The following is a 19,699-nucleotide window of genomic DNA, read 5'->3' as shown; positions in this document are numbered from 1 at the left end:
TCTACAGGTACATGCAAAAAACCTTAAAGTGTGCATAAGAGCTACAGACAGTACTTGCTTTATCAAAGACTTGTAATAAAGTCAAGCAAAATGTTTAAAAGGTGCTACTGTTAATGCTAATAATGTCTAAGACAAGGTAAAAGTGTCTAAAGTTAATAAAATTCCTATAAAGTAACAAACTGAATTAGTTACTATATTATATGTAGTTTGTTTTCCTATCAAATGTGATTCTGGTTTTATTCATATATAGACCAGAGGTAAAAATATCAAATACACAAACCCTAGTGCATTTTGTCAGTTCAGCAAGTTAGAATTAACATCATTCAACAGTTTTACACCATGTCTTCCCAAGCTTCAAGCAATCCTAAACTCCAGCCACATACTGCTCTAAGATACCAGAGCAGCTCCTGTTATAAATGTAGCTTAATACCTAGAGGAAAGGGCTTTCACTAAACCACACACGAACATGAAACAGATCTGGACAATTGCCACTGCATTTATTTTTTTTTATATATAAAATGCTTGTGCAGGAAAGTTAAAGCTGCTGCTACAAAAAGATCTAAAACCAGGTATAAAACATATACATATTTACATATATTACTTGCAAGACGTAAAAAATAAGTTATTTACACATACAAACACTTCAACAGCACAGATGCATTTTCCTTGATTGCTGGCACTCAGTAAGCAGTGGGGAAGAAAAAAAAAAAAAAAAATCCAACAGATTCAGATTATTTCCAAGAAGTTGGTGCTGTCTAGAACTAAGCTGCTCAAAGTTTTGCTTGAGCAGGTTTATCCATCATTTTGAGGGGAAAAAAAGTTTGTATGAAACTTCACAAGCAATTGGCTACACGTAAACAGAGCAACTCTGCCCTTCCTATTTTTTCTTTTTCCTTTTTTTACCAGCTTTTGGAAGAATTTCTGTGTAAGCTGAGTAAGAACAGTCACATCACTTGAAAGTCAGTGAGTGAGTTTATTAAGCTCTTTTGTCCAGACACCTGCATTGCTTTAATCAGTGGGGACCAGCTGGATTGGTAAACATCACAAGAATAGAAGACAGACAGTGCAGCTTCTCTTTGATGTATTCTGGCAACTTATCATTTTCTCCATACCTAGAAAGGCAAATAAAGCACAGAAAAGAATTAGATGCTTGAAATAATTTGTATCTGGACAGCTTATTTTGATACTTGCCTGTAAAAAGACAAGACACTAAATCAAGGAGATTTTAAGCATATCAAGACACATTAATAGGAGCTTGAAGGCTGAATTCTAGGCTCCCTTTCCCTGTATGTATTCTGAAAAGTGTTTCAGATCAAGAAAATATCTAAACAATGTTTAAGCTGCACTAATATCTGAACAGACTGTATCCTACTGTCTCCAGCTTTGCACAGAGGAAACGTGTTACTCAGTGGCTGTATTCATATGGGAAGTGCCCACTCTCCATAGTGCTCAGGTAAAGCTTTGCCTTGCATCAGTGTCAACATCTTGTCTCCCTAATCTGGCAGTATCTTAAAACAACAACAAATATTAAAACCTTGCTTTTCTCCCTCTCCTGCCTTTAAATACTGTACATGAACAGTGGCTATACTCTGGAGATCAAGTAAATGCATTTGCAGCTGGGTTTTATTTTGTTTTTGTTTATTTATTCAGAGCTCAGTCAAAACTATAGTTTTTTCTCTTTATTAAGCTTATATAAGCTAATCAACTGAGAAGTGATTGAAAAGCTAAGTTCTAATATTTCCAAACCAAAATGAATAGCAGCTATAAAGTTGAAGTATATCTTGTGTCTAACCACCTTAAACTGACAGCAACTATTTTTATAGCTGTAATAGACTTACCTCGTTGTCTGGCCATCTGGAGATGTGTAAGTGATGGAAGAAACACCTGCTTGGGCTACTAGTTGGGATCCATCGTTAAACTGAACCCATACTGCTCCACTGGTCAGCTAATGAGAGAAATTGCATCATGATTTGAGGACATAAAAGACTACATACCTAGAATTTTTCTAATAATTGAAGTGACTTAAAGTCTCGTGGTCAGTCTTTTAAAGATTGCGTGTATACTACTTTGGAGTATGCAGTCTCGCACAGTCTCAAGAATCAGACTTCCTGAAATAGGCAATAACTACCACAGAAAAACTGTGGTAACTGAAATACTTCAGTATTATTTTGGTTTCTTCTACTTACCTAGTTCAGCATGGTATTTATCCAAGATCTGTATTAGGAACAGTTCTGCCACATACCCGTTTTCAGATTTAAACTGTACCAGAGCACGTATGAGTGCATCCCTCCCAGATCAAGTTTAAAGTTAATGACTTAAAAATATGTATCTCAAGTTTAATAGGAAAAGAACAGATTCCCCTCCTTTATGAGTATTCCTCACCTGAGAAGCCCAACCAACGTTTTTCACAAAGACAGATTTTAAAAGTTGGGCTGTATTTGGGCTGCATTCTGTTTGATGAACAGAGGAGCATGTAGTTTCCACAGTATTAGTCAGGAACATAGGCTTTTCAAATGACACCACCTAAAACCCAGAAATACGTAGTATTAGCAGCCTTGGTATCAATCAACTGATTACACACGAACTAAAGTGGTCAACTACCACCCGTTTTAATCTTTCTATATATACAGAAATATTTAGCCTGTATGCTTCAGTTACCAGCATTACATTACAAAAACCCCACAGGGCTTCATAAGACTCAGTATTACAACAGATCTTCCTACCACTTCCCTGTACTCCAAGGGATTACCCTCCCTAAGCAGACGTTTTCTACTTATGCCCCATTTTTTTTTCCTTATTTATCACAAAACACTGTCTATCTGCAGCAAGTGTTCAGCATATAACAGATCAATAGCACAGTAGCCCTCACTCAGATGACCACAATATTTTACAGACATATAGACATTGCTATTAATTGGAAATTAGAGTATGAAACATAAATCCAAGAGTTTTATAGCACATGCAAAGGCTGTTCTAGGTTTACAGAGCAACAGTGATGTATTAAGGACTTCAAGACACCACCACCACTAATGCCTAGGAGGAACACATCTGCTTCCTTAGAAGTTCTACTACTACGGTACCTCCTCCCATAGTCAGAGAGGAGACAGATGAGGTGGTGTGCTTATTAGTATTTAAGAGTCAGGGTTCAGTGACAAGATGCAAGTCAGGGGATGCCTCTGAGATAGGAGAGCTTGGTCAGGAAAGAGATCAGGATCCAGATAATTACAGGAACCTGAAAGAAACAACAAGCTGTACCACAGGATACAGAGACCTAGTTCAAGTATCAAGAAACTGACAAAGATTCAAGAGTAAGGTGGAAAGGCAACCAGCCATTGTGATATTTTGCTTAGAAATAGACATTTTAGAAGAGAAAGCAAACAGTGGAAGTCTATATGACAAACAAAGAATGAGTTTTAATGCTGAACCCTTGAATTGGAACTCTGGTGATGGGTAACCTTAAATCAGTGTAAGAATCTATACTAGTACTGAAACCCGCAGGCATTTTAGTTGCCTGCTTCATTTCAGCCAAGCAAAAACCAGCAGATTCTGCACTGAGGACATGTGCTACACAATAAAAAGAACAGAAATGCACAGCCACATAAATTCAGCAAAGGTAGGATGATAAAAACTCAGTGTGCCGAGACCCCAACATAATTCAGTCCAGCTAGGGAAGTTGCATCAGGGCTGTGATGCAGAAACTGAATCTTGGTGGGTCTTTTAAACCAGCTAAATGAAATTACACACAAAGCCTTGTTGGCCGTACATATAAATGTAGTTCATTTACACGTTTTTTTATATGTGCTAACACTTAATTATTTCCGAACAGCTGCCTCAAGTGCTAATATCCTTTGTGACTACCATGTGATATACAGGCCTGAGGGCACGTTAGTGCTGTCCAAAATAAACTGAAGATGCACTATGTAACACGGAACAATTTTCGAACTATGTTCTCATGAAGAATTTGTGGTAAAGTTTTGGAAGACTTTGATCTTTTCAGATGACTCTGAATCCAGCTATCAAAAGTTAGCTGAAATCAACATTAACATTTCTAGTCAATATGCTCACAAATGGCTAATAAAATCTTACAACCCATGCAAACATAATTCCGTTAGTTCAAATAAACTAGCAATATTTGAATTCCTACTGGAGAGTAGTGTCCACTACTGTATATTCTTGTGTACTTACAGAAGGAGTACAGTTTGGAGATTGAACTGGAGTAGAACCAGCAGCTGTATTTCCAGCCAGTGCCACAGCTTCTTTTACACAGTTGATATTGTCCAGCAGTGGAGGTGCTACAGCCTGTGGTGATTCAGTATTGCCAGGTTTTCTGGAAAAATAATGAGAAAAATTGGGAAAGGGTCTGTACAAAAGGGACTAAAACAGGTGAGGAGATGTAGCTTTTCCTTCAGTTTACCACGGACCGTGGAAAGCACTTGACAGCACTGGTCTGCACAATTCTTTCTACACATGCTAATTCTTGCCCTGTTTTAGTCTACAAGTGTATGTTGTCCTAGTATCAAAGGAGGCTTTGCAGGTCCAATATAAGGTGTTCATACATGCTTTCAAGTTAATATTTATCTTGCTAGTGGCTATAAGCCTCTGTTAAGCAACTCTGGCTTCTGCAAACATTAGGCTGCTTAGTAGAAAATACTTATGCATTTGAATATTCCAAGTGAAAGATACTACCTTCCAACAATTATTGGAAAAAATGGAACACTTGCACTCCTTTTTTCTTCTTCCAAAACAGCAGATTCCAGGGCAAGGCATATACGATGTCCCTGGAATTAGAAGGGGCTTGTTAAAGATTTTAACTGAGAACTGAGTAACTATTTCATACATGTTTAATAAAGGCAGGTGAGCCTACACAAGGAACACAAGTTTTTTTCAATAGCTGCACTCATGTATGATGGAGGCAACTCAAAAAACTATACTACAGCAAGACTTCTTCATAACTTCAGCATATCTGGAATTATGCTCTTAATAATTGCGTCCTCCCCTTTTAGCAGGACTAGATGACCCCCAAATTCTAGTCCAGGAAGTAACAGAACATCAGGAGGACCAAACAGGAAATTTGTACTATATTTTTACTGTTTCCCAAGTTCATCAACAGAAAAATTACTCTTCTGACTTCTAATTGGGCACCATAAAACAAGAGATGGAAAGCACAGCAGGAAGGCTAGACAGACACTGGGTGGGTTTTTGTGTTTGGGGTTTTTTTTTTTGGAGCGGTTTGTTTTTAAGCTTGTATAAGGCAGCTTCATCTGTTCTGCTCAAATCATTTCTCCAAACAGACAAACCTGCTTTACACACTAGTAAGACTCTCCTCCAAGTCTTCATAACGAGGCATTGTTACCATTACTCCACATAGATATTTGCTCTTTGTCATCCCTGCTTATTAGTGTAATGAAAACTATGAAAAGCAGCATCAGAAGCACATTTGTGAAAGAGAAACTGAATTCTCAGAAAGTTGCTTTGTATTGGAAAAGGCCTATATGAAACAATTTACCTCATTTGCATGATCCATATAAACTTGTATTTCCTTCTTCAAACCTGCTTCGCTTTCTCCTTTCAAAGTGAAGGATTTCCCCGATTTTTCAATCACACGAGTTACACCAGCTGTCTTATGTATCTTTGCTCCTGTGGAAAAACAACAGGTAAAAGCTTAGACTGTGAATTTATAAGATACCAGCATCTATAAAGTACATATTTTGGCCATTACATTCTACTCTACTAAAGTGTATCTCACAGAGTTGCTTACTGCAAGAATAAAACCACTCCTTCATAAGCTTTATATCTAGCAGAAATAAATAGCCACTTAAATTGGGACTGGGATGTTAATGGAATGTCCTCTATGGCCAAAGATCACCACTTAAATGGGCAGAATAATGCATTTACTACGTATTTTAAGAGCTACCCTTCTAAACGCTAATCTGAGACAAATCCAACATCTCTAATAATTGGTTAGAGTAGGCTCTATTGTATCTTAGTATGGTTTTAAAAGAGATACCCATTCTTTCAATAACAGTTCTACACTGAATCACAGAGCTGGTATTTTTTTTGTCATAAATCCTGTTGGGGTTTATCTAAGCATGTGGCAAATGAAACTAGTTGATAGCAGTCTATAGTGAGAAAACAACTGTCAGTGCAGTCAAGTTTATAAAGGGCAGAGTTGGAAAAGGCAGCCAACTGCTTTCTCCAGCAAGTGTTCTTTGTAACACTATACCTCATTAACATTGAAAGCTTGGGAGTAGGGACCCATCTTTCACTAACAGGTTATCTACCAAATGAAGATGCAAAGAAGAGCTCATTAATAAAACCAAGGTGTAATTTAAATGACACTTTTGCAACACTTATTCCCTGGAGAAGACATCAGTGAGGAACTAAGGAATAATAAAAGTCATCTGCAGATGCTAAAAAGAAGGCAGAGTGGCAAAATAGAGTCTTCTTCAACCCAAATTGTTTATTTTTAGTGTTCAGGAATATTTTAGTGCAGCTTTAATAACATGCTATAACTATTTGCATAATTACAAAAATTAATACATACCATCATAAAAACAAATTTCAACATCTGCAGTGGGTGAATTTTCCATCAACATGCACTTGGCATATCTTGTGTAGAAAGTAACTTTGGGGGTTTTTGTTCTTACCAACTGCACAAACTTGGCTGCATACTGGTATTTTTTCCAGTACTTTTCTGAAAAAGAAAAATTTTTAAACTTTTTGATAGAAGTCAGACTTCTCCCTGTGCACCAGCTTGAAAAGTATTAATTGAAAATATGCATTACTCACAACCTTTGTCTATCAAGTATTTAAGTACCTCATGGAAGTATGTTCAAAGAAACAGGCTTATTTTCACCAACTTTTAGAAAAGTATGCATATTAAATAGCTTCACATGAATAGCTTTAATTAACACAGTTCAGAACCTGAATAACAGTATAGTGCTGCACATACCATTTAACTAGATACTGTAGTCCAGTTGGCTTCCTAGCTTTAGGTAAAACCTGGCTTTGATCTCTAGTTAGCAGAGAAATCTGCTTGCCTCAAGAACTTAATATTGTCAGCTTATATTTGTTCTTCATCTGTCTACATTAAATACTCTGTCAACGCTTTCAAATATATATTCTTCCTTTTCCTCCCCCAAGTTATGGATATTAAGAAGCACAATATAAAATTGCTGATTTTAAAATGACTTGATAATATTTCTTCCACTCTTATTTAAGCAGCTTCCAATATGAATAAGAGTAGGAAAGATTTAATTTTAGTACACTACATTGTAAAGGGGTGACTCCTTTTAACTTCCACACAAAATAAATTAAAATCCTCCCTTGTGAAGTTTCAGAATGTAATTCCCAGTTAAACTGTAGCTTGACCCTTATTCTGAAAGTTTTATCTTCACAATTATCTGAAAAGCAGTGGCTAAAAGCTAAAAAGTCTCAAACAAGATTTATTTAAACATCACATTCATCATCATATTTTTTAAATAACTTTCAGGTTACCTGGCAAGTTGTCAAAATTATACATAGAGATGCCTTCCGGAGGAGCAGGAGGTCTGCCATCAAGAAGGAAGCCTCTTCCTTCATTTGGATGATAAACTGCAACCTACAAAAGGGGTAAAAATGTGTTTACAGTTGCAATTTACAACAGCACTCCCTACTGTTAAGGGCTAAGGAATTAAGTCCTAGTTTAATTAATTACCGTAATTTACCATGACTGCTCTATTTCTCTAAGTAATTATATAACAGCAGCTGTTTCTCAACAATACTTCACCTATTGCAAAAGTCAAGTCCAATTCTGCTTGTTAGTAATTGCTTGATACCTGCATTTGTGTAGCTGCACTATGAGGGGGAAAAGGAGCTTACATCTGTACATATGTAAACACTGCATCTCCAAGCAAATTATCACTTAAACGAAAATAAAAAACCTATGAAAGAACAGACTACTCCAAGGCCTTTATACAACACTGAAGAACTTGAAAGAGTACTCACTATGTTTCCATCACAAGATATTCTGAGAACTTCTTTCACAAATTCTTGTGAATGGTGTTCTTTTAGAAACTCCATACACACTTCCCCAGTATCTAGAATGCTCACCTAAAATATATTAAATATACAAGTTAAACAACACAACCATTACTTTTGCTGTTAGTGCGATTAAAACAGAGCACTTCAACATGACTGAAGGTTATAAGCCTGGTCAGTGGGGGTGGGGCTTCCTGAATGACAAATCAAACACAGACAGGTCAGATCTATCATGTTCTTTAAAAGAACACATTGGGGGGGGGGGAGGGAAAAATGACAGGATAAGTGATACTATAAGAAATGGAACAAAAGGCAATGAACTAACCAAAAAATTTATGCAATCAGTAAGGATTAAAAGAATTGGTTTTCCTTTCCTACCCAATGGGAAAAGGCAGCACTACAGGAAAGATTTACATTTTCACTTGAGAACAAGACTGTTTTCACTCCTAATCTGGTTATTCATCTAATCTGTTAAAGTGTTTGATGTAGTTAAAATCTTAAATGCAGCTGTACAGCTAAGCAGTAAAGTTCTAGAACTGTAGGAAGTATATATGCACTTAGTATTTGTTATGTCTACTTTACAGTTTCTTTGCTTGTAAGCTAAAAGCAACACCATGTCATTGCAGGAACTGACCACAAATATTCCACATGCAAAAACTAAACTGCATTTTACTAATCTATAATGTAATTTAAAATTACATTAAGTTTTCTGAGAAAAATGCTTTTAATTTACCAAGTGATTTTTAAGAGATAATCACATCGTATTTAATAGTGAAGTTGTTTCCCATTTAAGAACTGATACATACCACTGCATTTTTTGTTTTTTGCCTGATGGGTTTAAGCCTATGAGCATTGAGAGGTGACACTATACTTCGCAGTGTAGGTTTCTGATGTGCTGGTGGTTCTTTGCCCCACGTTTGGTTTTCTTCTGAAGCTGACCAAAGGGCACATGTAGAAGACGATGGCTGGATTTTCTCAGATTTACAGAGAACTCCAGGGTTGTATTTCTTTGGGTTTCTCTGGTTTAAAGAATGTGGACAGTCACCAGATGCATTGTGATTCCTTATATCTTTTAAGGTGTTCCATGCATTTTTTGATGCATCTTGCTGCACATCCAGATGATACCGAAAACCTCCATGTGCGTTACTATTTCCCATTAGGTCTGCAGGTGGTCTCAGTGGAACTGAAAGCATCATAAAGTGCATTGTAGATTCAAAGAGTCACAGTCAGAAGAAAAAACTGGTATTGTGTTTTTAAAGGCTTTTCAAAGTATCATCTTAGAAGGCTCAAGTGGAGAATGGGATTTCTTTAGTCCTTAGGCCATATCATTAGGCTATGAATTTAGTATGGTTCAATACCAGTGCTAACAAAATTCCAGTGCTACTTGAAATAAACTGTTACTAGATTTCAGTTAAGAGTGCCTTCAGTCTTAATATAGATCCACTCATTTTGCAAAATAATTCATAAACAACATACTGAATTCAAATAGATACTTAAACAAGAATTAGTTTGCACGAATGTTTAATTGGTTGGAACAGTTTACTTGGCGCTCAGATAACCACTAGTACCATTAAGTTCCAGCTTATCTAACTAGTGTGTTAGCATCAGAGATTTTAGCAACCAAGATGTTAAATGAATGCTCCAAACCCCTTGTTTTATTTCCAGTCACTTGTTAAAAGACAAAACCCTGGTTTTATATTTAAACTTCCTACAATTGCTTCCCTAGTTTTGATATTTAAGCCCTTCATCAACTTTCTCCTCACTCCTCCTGCCATGTGGCAGAACAGTTGAGAAGGGACCAAAAAACCCAAATAGGATTATTCAGACCATATGTCATATTATTCCAATTCCCTCTAGACAGAAGGGAAGGAGTCCAGTAATATTAAAACAAAAAAGTTCAGAATGGATTTGTGATTTAGTTTTATGATTAAATTACATTATTTGTACATGATGTAACATGATGCATAACAAAGAACACCTTCCCTTCTGTGTCTTTTGTGTTTTCCTCCACCTCTCCTTCTGCAGCCTCATTATCTTTCTCATTCACTGAAGTCCCATTTTCTTTTAAGGCATATTTGTACAACTAAATTAACAGTGCTTTTGAGTCACCTGACAATCTTTTGTTATGTATTTACTTACACACTTCAGGTCACAACTGACTAATTATGGCAAGTTCCAGAATTTGTTTAAGATTTTTTTTTTTCCCCCTCTTCCCCTACTTTTTAATCCCTCCTTTTTCTAAAATACTAAAAGAGAATGACCTTACTTTAGGAAGCTAAGTATACAAATTCAATGTACAATATCTTCACTCTTATGAAGGCAGCTACATACAATTCTTTATACCAAGACAACAGCTTAAGAGGAACACCTAGCTACAAAACCTTCCAACTTCCCGTCTCAGGAAACACATTTGCGACAGCTTAGACAAAAAGAGAAAACAGAGCAATGCTTTCAATGGGATATTTCTTGCTTAGTTATGATTCTACAGATTAGTGATCCTGGAAATCATTATGCCTCTTTCAACATCTGTGTCAATTTTTTTGTTCAGTGACAAGTCAGTTTAGGGTCTCCTGTCCTTTTCATTTGGGAAATCTCCAACAATATAATACAACTTTTGACTGCAAAAATACACAACTGATTAGTAACACACCATTTGTTTGCATGCTTCCAAGCCACTGCTGCATTGTTTCAGCATGGGACTTCTGCTCTAACAAACCAACCTGGGGCTTCATTGGGCAGAGATAATTTGAGCTGCAAAATAAAAGTTACACATGTAAACAAGATTGCAAAGGCACTTGCACAACAAAAGCTAGTGTTACAGCTGCAGAAACCAAAAGACTCTAAGAATATTTGAGAGACAGAGGTGGCATTTTGCAGCTCTAGACAGCAAAGGACATATTCTTTTTTCATGGGAAATGTTCACTAGGTAAAGCATTAAAAAAAACAAACCAAGCAAAAAAACCAAATGGAATTAAAGTTTTTACTAATTTTTAGGACAAATTTAAGCCTTCTAGCACTAACTAGTAGACTCTTAGAATTGACACATATGAACAGAAAGAGCCATTGATAATGCTGCCAGCCGTGGCTGTTCCTGTATCTGGTTCTTAATCCACAGCCTAGCCACAGGGATGATGCCCTGTGGATCTCATTCAGCATTAACAAATATGCAGTTGAAATACATAGGCAACCTTATCACCTAAAATAATTTGAGTTTATGTAAAATATAATAAACCCCAAAAATTGCAAAGGGCTTTCTTTTTTTAGCAGCTTTTTAGACCATGACACATAGATAGTGACAGGTAAACTCAAACTGTAATCCACATATTGAGGAATAAAGAATACACACAAAACCAGTTACTGCAGACCTCTTGTAAATTCACACTAAACTCCTGTGAGTTTTTCTATCCCCATAGCCTGTCCTTGTCTGTTCTTTCTTCTCGCAATGATCATTACTTCACTAAGGACTCAGTTCTTCCCCAGCCCCTCCCACATGTAAGCATATAATTTAGGTCTTAAAACCTTCCATTTAAGATTGTCATTCAAGTCAACTATAGATGCAAGAGGCTTTCATATAATCAATCATATAAAAAAGTAGTTACCATTTAGTTAATCCCCATACTTATATTAATATTCTGCCACATTTACATTCAGCATGCCTCTATTAAGAGTCATGGAGAATACAAGTGAGCACTATGTTAACATTTGCTTAAATCATTTCTTGATTCATCAAACATTTCTCAAACTAGAAAGAATGCACATGTCCACTGAGCTTGCTGAACAAAGCTTTATGTCAAACACGAATAGTCAAGAAAAACTTCTTCTTCCATTTACTTTTTCTACAAGGAAAAATGCTCATCTGCTTTTCCCCTGAACTGATTTGCAAAAAGAAAGACACATGAAACCATCACATGAAGTTACCACTTCTTAATGTGAAGAGAAATGCAAGAACTAAGATATGCAATGGTCCGTGTATTGAAAAACCAGAAAGCATTGTCTGTTGATGGAAAAAAACCACAACAAACATCAACTGAATTATCATAAAGAAAGGCTCTTGTTGCCCTTGAGGCAAAGATGAGGCCTCCAACAACACAAGAAGCATCCCAGCATCATTTGCAGGTTTGACACCTGAATCAGTTTTTATCAGCTGGGCAAGTCCATCAGCATACAGCAAGTAGTCAGGTTTTTACACAGAAACTACAATTGAAGACACAACCAAGGGTCAGATAGAAAAATAATACTCCAAGATAACTTTCTAGTACACCAGTTTTATAACCTGTCACTTAATCTTGTACTTAATTTGGGTTTGTCCTTTACCTTGTCTAACCTTTACAGGAAAAAAAAAAAACAGCTAACCAACCAAAAAAAGCAACCCCTAAAAGCAAACAGAGCAGAAAGAAAAACATTGGTAGTAACACTCTAAATGCCTTCTACCCTAGTCTAGGTCTCTTCTGTAAAGAAGAATTAACAAGGCTAATACAATTACTGTGGGAAAAGAAATACTCAACTTGCTGCACATAGAAATAATAATAGAGTATAACCTGGATAAATAAAAGCAATGATTTAGCTAGCTGTTGTGCTGTATCTATGAACTTTCAGATAGGGACAGTGCAGAGGTAAACCTGCAACAGCATCAACTATGCTCTCTCTTATGTGGTATACTTTATCTATACGCGTAAGGACTTTGGGGGCTTACTACAGCTTACAGAAGAAAAATCATGCATTTAATAGATAAGGCAGCTATAAATTTAATAAAAACTGATTCTTACTGTGGTTCATCTTTTACAGGCGGAGATAGTTGTCCTTCAAAAGAACCAGAATTACTGGAAATCTTCTCCTGAAATATTTCTCCTATATCAGTATAGCTGTTTGCAGGTGAAAAGCATTCTGTATTTTCTCTTGTTCCTACTTTAGGCTTAGAAAGCAGTTCCAAAGAGTGACATCTCTCAACAATATTCGATATGCCTTGAGTCTGACTATGGGATGTGCCAGACCTATCTGAAGAGTGGGCTCTTCGGAGGTAGCGCGAATGTGGTCTCTCTTCAAGTTGCACGGTTCTTCCCCTGCCAGTTATGCCAATTTCTTTTCCCTGAATTCCCCACTGATGAAAAGAACCACTTCCATCTACTGAAGAATTACTACCGGAATTCTTGGTTTTAGGAAAAAAAGTAATTTTATTTGGGAGTGGCTGTCCAACTAACAGCTTCTTCTTTTCCTTCAAGCAACCACTGGTGCTGATGCTGGAAGAGCCTGTGAAAGTTGTAGAGATGGTAGCATTTCCACTGTCCATGGAATCTTCCGAAGTTCCCAAATCTTTACTCCGTGCAGAGCTACACCTAGACATAAAGGGATGATCCAACACTGAGGAAAGACTCAAACGATCGGCTGGGTTTTTGCGAAGTAACCTATGTATAAGGTCTTGTGCTTCTCTTGATAAGAAGACTGGCATTTCATAATCTGCTAGTACTACTTTATTCAGAGTGTTCTTGACTGTGTCAGTGTCAAAAGGTGGCTTTCCAATAAGAAGAGTGTAAAACATACAGCCCAAAGACCACACATCAGATTCAAGTCCATGGGGACTCCTTGTGGCTATCTCTGGAGAAATGTAATTTGGAGTTCCACACATGGTGTAATGCTTTTCATGAGGCATTTTCAGCTGAGTTGCTAGTCCAAAATCTGCAATCTTGACATTCATATTACTGGTGAGTAAGATATTAGAAAGGGTGAGGTCCCGGTGCAGTATTCCATGAGAATGAAGATAGAGCATACCCGTGATAATTTGATGCAAGAAGTGTCGGGCTGTCAAAACACAAAGCCAGATGTTTTAGTCATGTAAGTGAAATCAAAGCAGTGAAAGTAACTTTCTGAAGTCTGCTATTGGTCTTGCTTATAAGGATGTTCAAACATCACGCTAACGAGAATAGAATTTGGTTTTTGCTTTAAGCAACATAACATGACTTTAAGTTCATTAAAACATGTTCTTTAATGCAGTAATCATATTTGTTTCATTGCTAACAGAATAACGTAAACAGGACTGGAAATATTTTCAGTTGGCCTAAACTTTTTAAAATTAGGTTCTTAAGAACTAAAAACGTTAAGTAGTTCCTCATTTTCAGAAACAGAAAATACACAAAAGCAAGCACCTTCACTATGTGCAAAAATATTAAAAAATATAGAAGACAATTTGGATGATATTTGTTTTATCATTAGCAGACTGGCAAGGCTTATAGTATTAAAAATTCTCAAAAGTTCTAAATTCACGATATTGGGATAGCCTTTACATTCAATTATATTAGAAAATCAGGGAATATTCAAGAGTTACAGCTTACAGCAAGAATAGCAAAACCTCATCCAGGCTAAAACACTATCATTTATTTATGATGTAGCAGTTACAGCAATTTTAAGAATCATTCTTTCTAGAGCAAACCTATTTACAACCCTCTTTCTTCTCTTAGCAGTGGGCAAAGACAGGTGCCTAACAAATGTCAGTAGAAACCTCTCCTCAAACGAAGAGGCTTTATGGCAAGTCTAGAAGCAGTAGAGGCAATAACCACCGAGTCTAGATCAGCTGTAACCAGAACAGCTTGTTTGGCTGTACCCTTAAACACTATACACTGCAGCTTGCTTTGCTGGGGTTCTTCCTGTTCATTTTAACTATTGTGGTTAGGCTTTCAGTGGTCTTGTGTTCTAACTGAAATCCTTTGTCAACTGTAAGAAAATGAAACGTGAGTAAATTCATAAGTGAAATGATTTCTTATTTGCAAGACTTTATTCTCAAAGCACTATTTGAAAGAATAACATAGCCACAAAGTTTCAGCGTTACTCTGACAGCGAGCTCTCAATGAAAGATAGATATTTCAGTGCTTTCCATCAGAAACGTACGTAAAACTATAGCAGAATTTTTCCCCAGCTACTAGTCCTTCAAAAATTCTAGATGGAGTGTTAAACTGGATATCTCCTTGCTAACTTAGCCATTCGCAACACAGTTAAGTGCATTATCTTTCATTTCCACACGCAGCTTGAACACAGTAAATACTTCCAATACCACATCAAGCAAACTAATCTGGAAGGTTTGCTAACTGGTGACATGCAACACAGTAATGCTGAGGTGAAGAGGTACAGCTCAAAGGGAACAGATCTGTGGATGTGAAGTTGCCAGTATTCCTCTGTGGAACTTCCCTGTCTTGACCTACACTTCAACTTCACTGAATGTACTAAAGCAAGCTCTACCTTCTACGTACTTCCACCTTCTAAAATCACTGTCTCTTTTTAAACCCCGAATAGCCCAAGCTACTGTAAAATGGCACAAACAAAACCAAAAGAAGAAATTCAAGTGAATGTATGCGTTAATAGCACTTAATCTCTAGATTATCACATATCACAAAATTTTAAGCTATAGGAGGTTCAGTGATGGCAGTTTTAAATATTCCTTCACTAGAATTAAATACTGAATAAGCCAAAAAGTTAATGCATTGAGAGCTACATAGAAGAAGAAAAAAAAAATAATCTTACCTTCGTCTTCGGAAAAGGGTTTCTTTCTGTTCTTTATGTATCTGCTCATTTCACCATTGTGACACATCTCAAGTATCAAGTACACGTAGTTGCTATCTTCAAAATAGTTATAAAGCTAGAACATAGAACCATAGAATAGTTAGACTTGGAAAGGACCTTAGGATCATCAAGTTCTAACCCCCTGCCATGAGCAGGGACACCTCACACTAAACCATGTCACCCAAGCCTCATCCAACCTGGCCTTCAACACCGCCAGGGATGGAGCATTCACAACTTCCTTGGGCAACCCATTCCAGTGCCTCACCACCCTTACAGTAAAGAACTTCCTCCTTACATCCAATCTAAATTTCCCCTAAGTTTTAACCCATTACCCCTTGTCCTATCACTACAGTCCCTAATGAAGAGTCCCTCCCCAGTATCCTTATAGGTCCCCTTCAGGTACTGGAAGGCTACTATGAGGTCTCCACACAGCCTTCTCTTGTCCAGGCTGAACAGCCCCAACTTAATAAAACAATGAAACATTTAAATGTACTTTATTGACTATCCAGCGAGTCACATATACTCTTTTCTACAAGAACATGATTCTTACCTCAAGTATAGATGGATGCTTTAGCTGACAGTGTATTTTCACCTCATTCTGAACCCTCTGTACCATTCCAACTTTGTGCATGGCTTTTTTATCTATCTGCAAATGGATCACAATATTTTTCAAGCACTGCAACACTGATACAGGAACATCAGTTTCAAGCAAACTTGACATTTTTCATGTTCAATGCACATGTGCCTGAAAACTTCTAAATATAAACAAATTTTCACATAGTTTAACCTCATATATGCTTTTCATAAACAAGTATCGTAAATGGAGAAAACACAACTTTCTGAAAGTAGACAAGTGTTAGCATTTTCAATACTAATTAAGAACTTTCATGAGGTACTTATGCAGAGAAACCTGATTCTGATTTTGACAGGCAGATATGATACATATAATTAAAGTTAAAAGGTGGTTAAACTTAAGTATTATAGATTGTAAGTAAATCTGGCAAAACACCTGCAATGTACAAGCTCCCTTCTCAAAGTCTGTCCTAGCAATAAGGGAAAATTTTCAAGGCATTTTTTCCAGGATTTCTTTAGGCACATAGCTTCTGAATGAAGTTTTTGTGGTCACAAATTTCTTAGTAAGAACTATAGTGCTGGCTGGTCAACCAGCATTGAATATTTGAGCTTAAGCTCTTTTAATAGCACTGTAAGCATTTATGTTAATTATCAACACAATCTATTTGGTTGTACTGCATCTTTCAGGATCAAATCCTAATCTAAATAGTTACATACAAACAAGGAACCTAGGCATGAATGGCCAATCATGTAACCTCGACCTTGTTCAGTCTCTTGGAAAACAAGAGATTCCCTTGGCTAGCTGCCTTACCATTTTGATTGCCACTTCCAGACCGGTTTTCAGGGATACTGCTCTGTAGACCCCTGCGAAGGAGCCCTTCCCCAGGAGGTTCCCCACCTTGAAATCCTGCAGCACGAACAAACCATGCCCGTCAGACCCAGCTTTGAAGCCTGCCTCCCCTCCCACGCAGAACTCTCCACAAAAATTGGGGAGAGCCCACACCTCCGATGCTGGGGCAGTCCCTCAGCCGCCCCAGGGCTACCTGGACGGAGCTCTCCGGGAAAGGGCGGCGGGCCGCGGCGGGGCCGTGTTGCACACCGCGCCGCATCCTCCACCCCGCACGGCGGCCAGCCTGCACTGGCTCTGGCACTACGCGCTACCTAGGGCGGCACGGACAACTTCCCGCCGCATCTCCCGCCGCTCCCGGGGGCCGAGAAACACCCGCCTGGGTTTCCCGCTCCTATAGCGGCGGGTGGGGAGTGACCTCCGCACGCCCCGCAAACACTGGCACAGAGAACACAAAGCACCACGGGGGCCGAAATCACCGCGCAAAACGCGCGCCGGCGAAGCTGCCGCTCTCCAAACGGGTGTCACCACCCCGGGCGCTCCGCCCAGGCCACCCCCCCCCCCCCCCTCCGCGGGGCTAGGGGAACACGGCTCCACAGCCCCAGGGCAGGGGGCGGGCTGGCTGAGTCTCCACACCTGCTCGGCCAGCGGCCCAGCCCGGGAGGCACCTCGGTCCGCCCCGCCACAGCCAGGGGACAGGCGGCGAGGGCGCGGTGGGCCAGGGAGGAGCCGCGCTCGACGTCTTGCCACCACCTCCCACAGACCAACCGGCCGGCAGAGGACCGTAGCCGCCGCCCGGCCTCTCCCCGCCACCGGCCCCGCGCTCCCGGCAAATGGCGGTGCGGCCGTGAGCTGCGGGGGGGACTGCGCTCCGCACCTCGATTTTCTCGCCGATGCAGGTCGCCATGGCGCCGGCCGCTCTCCCTGGGTCCCGCTACCAGTTCTCCTCGGGGCTCCGGCCGCGGCTACCCATTACGGCACCCTCGGCCGTTCGGCCCGACCCAGACCGGCTCGGTCCTGGGCCCCGCGGCCGCTATCTGCCCCCAGCACCTCCATTTTGAAAAACCGCGCCGTTACCACCCCCCCCGCCCCAGGTCGAGGCTACGTCTGACGCAATCGCGTCACACGCTACCGCGCATGTGCGGAGCGCTGCGTGCACATTTCCCTGGCAGCCGTTAAGACGCATGCGCGGTTGGGGTTGTGCTCTGGCGGGGGCATGGCGAGTGAGTGAGGGTCGTCCTTCGGTGTGTCATTAGGGCCTGGGCGTCAGCGAATACCTGGTTACGATTGCTCTGCCTGTGTCTGGTTATCCCTCCTCAGAGCAGGGAGAGCCTCCGCGCTGCTGGTGAAATAACAACACTGGGCTTTGCCCTGCTCCCTTGAGCATCTTGGTGGAAGAGCTGTGGCCTGGAGAGTTGTCTGAAGCGATCTGGCAGGGCCAGTTACTGGTGATGTAAATGAACATGGGCTCTTCAAATAATTAGTGCTGTCTGTGGGAGTCTCTTTTGCAATCAGCAGGGAAGTTTTGTTGTTCCTTGGTGGTTTTGAAATATCTGGGCTAAATACTGGCATGAGCTCCAACAAAGGTTTTGAGTGCTTTCCTTCAGCTCATTGCCTTATCTATAAAGCATCAAGAGCAGTTTTTCCGCGTTGCCTCTTCTGATGCAGTGCCTAGTAATGGAGATGCAGGGTGTCTCAAGTGTATGCACTAGAAACAGCGATGGGCTTTGGTACAAGATGGTGTGATCTGGGGTGAGTGCCTATCTTCTCCGGGGTTCTCAGGGGCAGCAGCAGCTTCAACCACCTGGCACCCTGAGGAACCTGCAGCAGCACAGGAAACCTGCTCAGAGCTAGCTGAGAGGAAGAGCTGGCCATTGGGGTTTGTCCCCAGTCCTCCTCTTCCGAGTGGTCATTCCAATAAAAGAAGAGGATCAAGCTGAAGATTCAAATCCTCAATTCCTAATTTATTTTTTTTTTTTTTTAAGGTACGTTGCTGTATTTCCTCCCCCCCTCCCCCCCAGATACTTGAAAAACCTTAGGTCAATGAGGTTTTCTCAGCTGGTGCTGGTATTGTGTATAGCAGACTACTAGAGCGTATGCTGAACAACTAAAAAGCCCCGATTTAATTCACTTTTCTGCTTGAGAAACCGCAAGAAGGGTGCTCTGATTCTGGGGCATTAATGCCAAACTAAGTGGCATACCGGAATAGCAGCACAGTTTCAACATAAACACAGTGCAAGACAGTAACAAATTTTATTGCCAAGTGCACTAGGGAGCATTGAGCTGAGAATGGTGATTATTTGTGTCTAATCCCTACGTCTCAGATTCTTTCTATACTGTTTAGTGTGAAATATAGGTGGTTTTTAATTGAAGCTTAAGTATGAATGTTAATTAAGGCAAAAAGGAAGTATTTCTTGCATTGAAACGCTACTAAAGTGCTGTTATTGAAAGGGCTTTTAATAGAAGAAACAGTGCTTCTGAGAGTGGATTATGGTTTGCAGTCAGGTTGTATTTCTCTAATGTGGGCATAGTATTTTTGACCTGCATATATTAAGGGGCACGGGACATAATATAGATAGCAGATACACCAGCTTCCTAACGGAAGGAAGTGTATGCTCTGAAAGATGGTTAAAAGTAGGTTTGAAACAGAAGGGGGAGCTGTCAGCACACCAGGCAAAGGAGTAAACGCTCCGTGCAGACATAAATTTCCAA

At 39.6% G+C, this 19,699-nt stretch overlaps 1 protein-coding gene across 2 annotated transcripts; it reads right to left on the bottom strand.

Annotated features, from left to right (window-relative positions):
* Positions 1-959: 959 nt before the first annotated feature.
* PLK4 (polo like kinase 4) lies at positions 960-18,047 on the bottom strand. 2 transcript variants are annotated; one of them, XM_057428469.1, is made up of 16 exons: positions 17,865-18,047; positions 16,952-17,047; positions 16,118-16,213; positions 15,529-15,643; positions 12,786-13,815; positions 10,670-10,770; positions 8,826-9,202; positions 7,987-8,091; positions 7,498-7,600; positions 6,545-6,694; positions 5,507-5,637; positions 4,687-4,778; positions 4,186-4,327; positions 2,383-2,523; positions 1,839-1,945; positions 960-1,112 (listed from the first exon to the last, which is right to left on the bottom strand). In XM_057428469.1, exons 1-16 carry the CDS (start codon positions 17,892-17,894, stop codon positions 1,013-1,015), a joined length of 2,916 nt encoding a protein of 971 aa, XP_057284452.1. In that variant the 5' UTR covers positions 17,895-18,047; the 3' UTR covers positions 960-1,012. The 2 variants fall into 2 exon arrangements, with proteins under 2 accessions (XP_057284452.1, XP_057284461.1); XM_057428478.1 differs by having other exon boundaries at positions 4,189-4,327.
* Positions 18,048-19,699: the final 1,652 nt, after the last annotated feature.

The sequence above is a fragment of the Pezoporus wallicus genome, unplaced genomic scaffold (genome assembly GCF_028554395.1).
Source record: "Pezoporus wallicus isolate ANWC-B61680 ecotype Strahan unplaced genomic scaffold, APGP_CSIRO_Pwel_v1 scaffold_3294, whole genome shotgun sequence".
Classification (NCBI taxonomy): domain Eukaryota; kingdom Metazoa; phylum Chordata; class Aves; order Psittaciformes; family Psittacidae; genus Pezoporus; species Pezoporus wallicus.
The sequence above is the reverse complement of the archived record's forward strand: the minus strand, read 5'-3'. Positions and strand labels throughout refer to the sequence as shown.

Bases quoted from the DNA above. Each gene is read 5' to 3' on its own strand.
- PLK4 (XM_057428469.1), bottom strand. From the start codon at position 17,894: ATGGCGACCTGCATCGGCGAGAAAATCGAG. The intron at 13,816-15,528 runs GTAAGATTATTT...GTGTTTTGACAG, and splicing joins ACCCTTTTCCGAAGACGAAG to CCCGACACTTCTTGCATCAA. The intron at 9,203-10,669 runs GTGTGTTACTAA...TGATGCTTTCAG, and splicing joins TGGAAGCATGCAAACAAATG to TTCCACTGAGACCACCTGCA.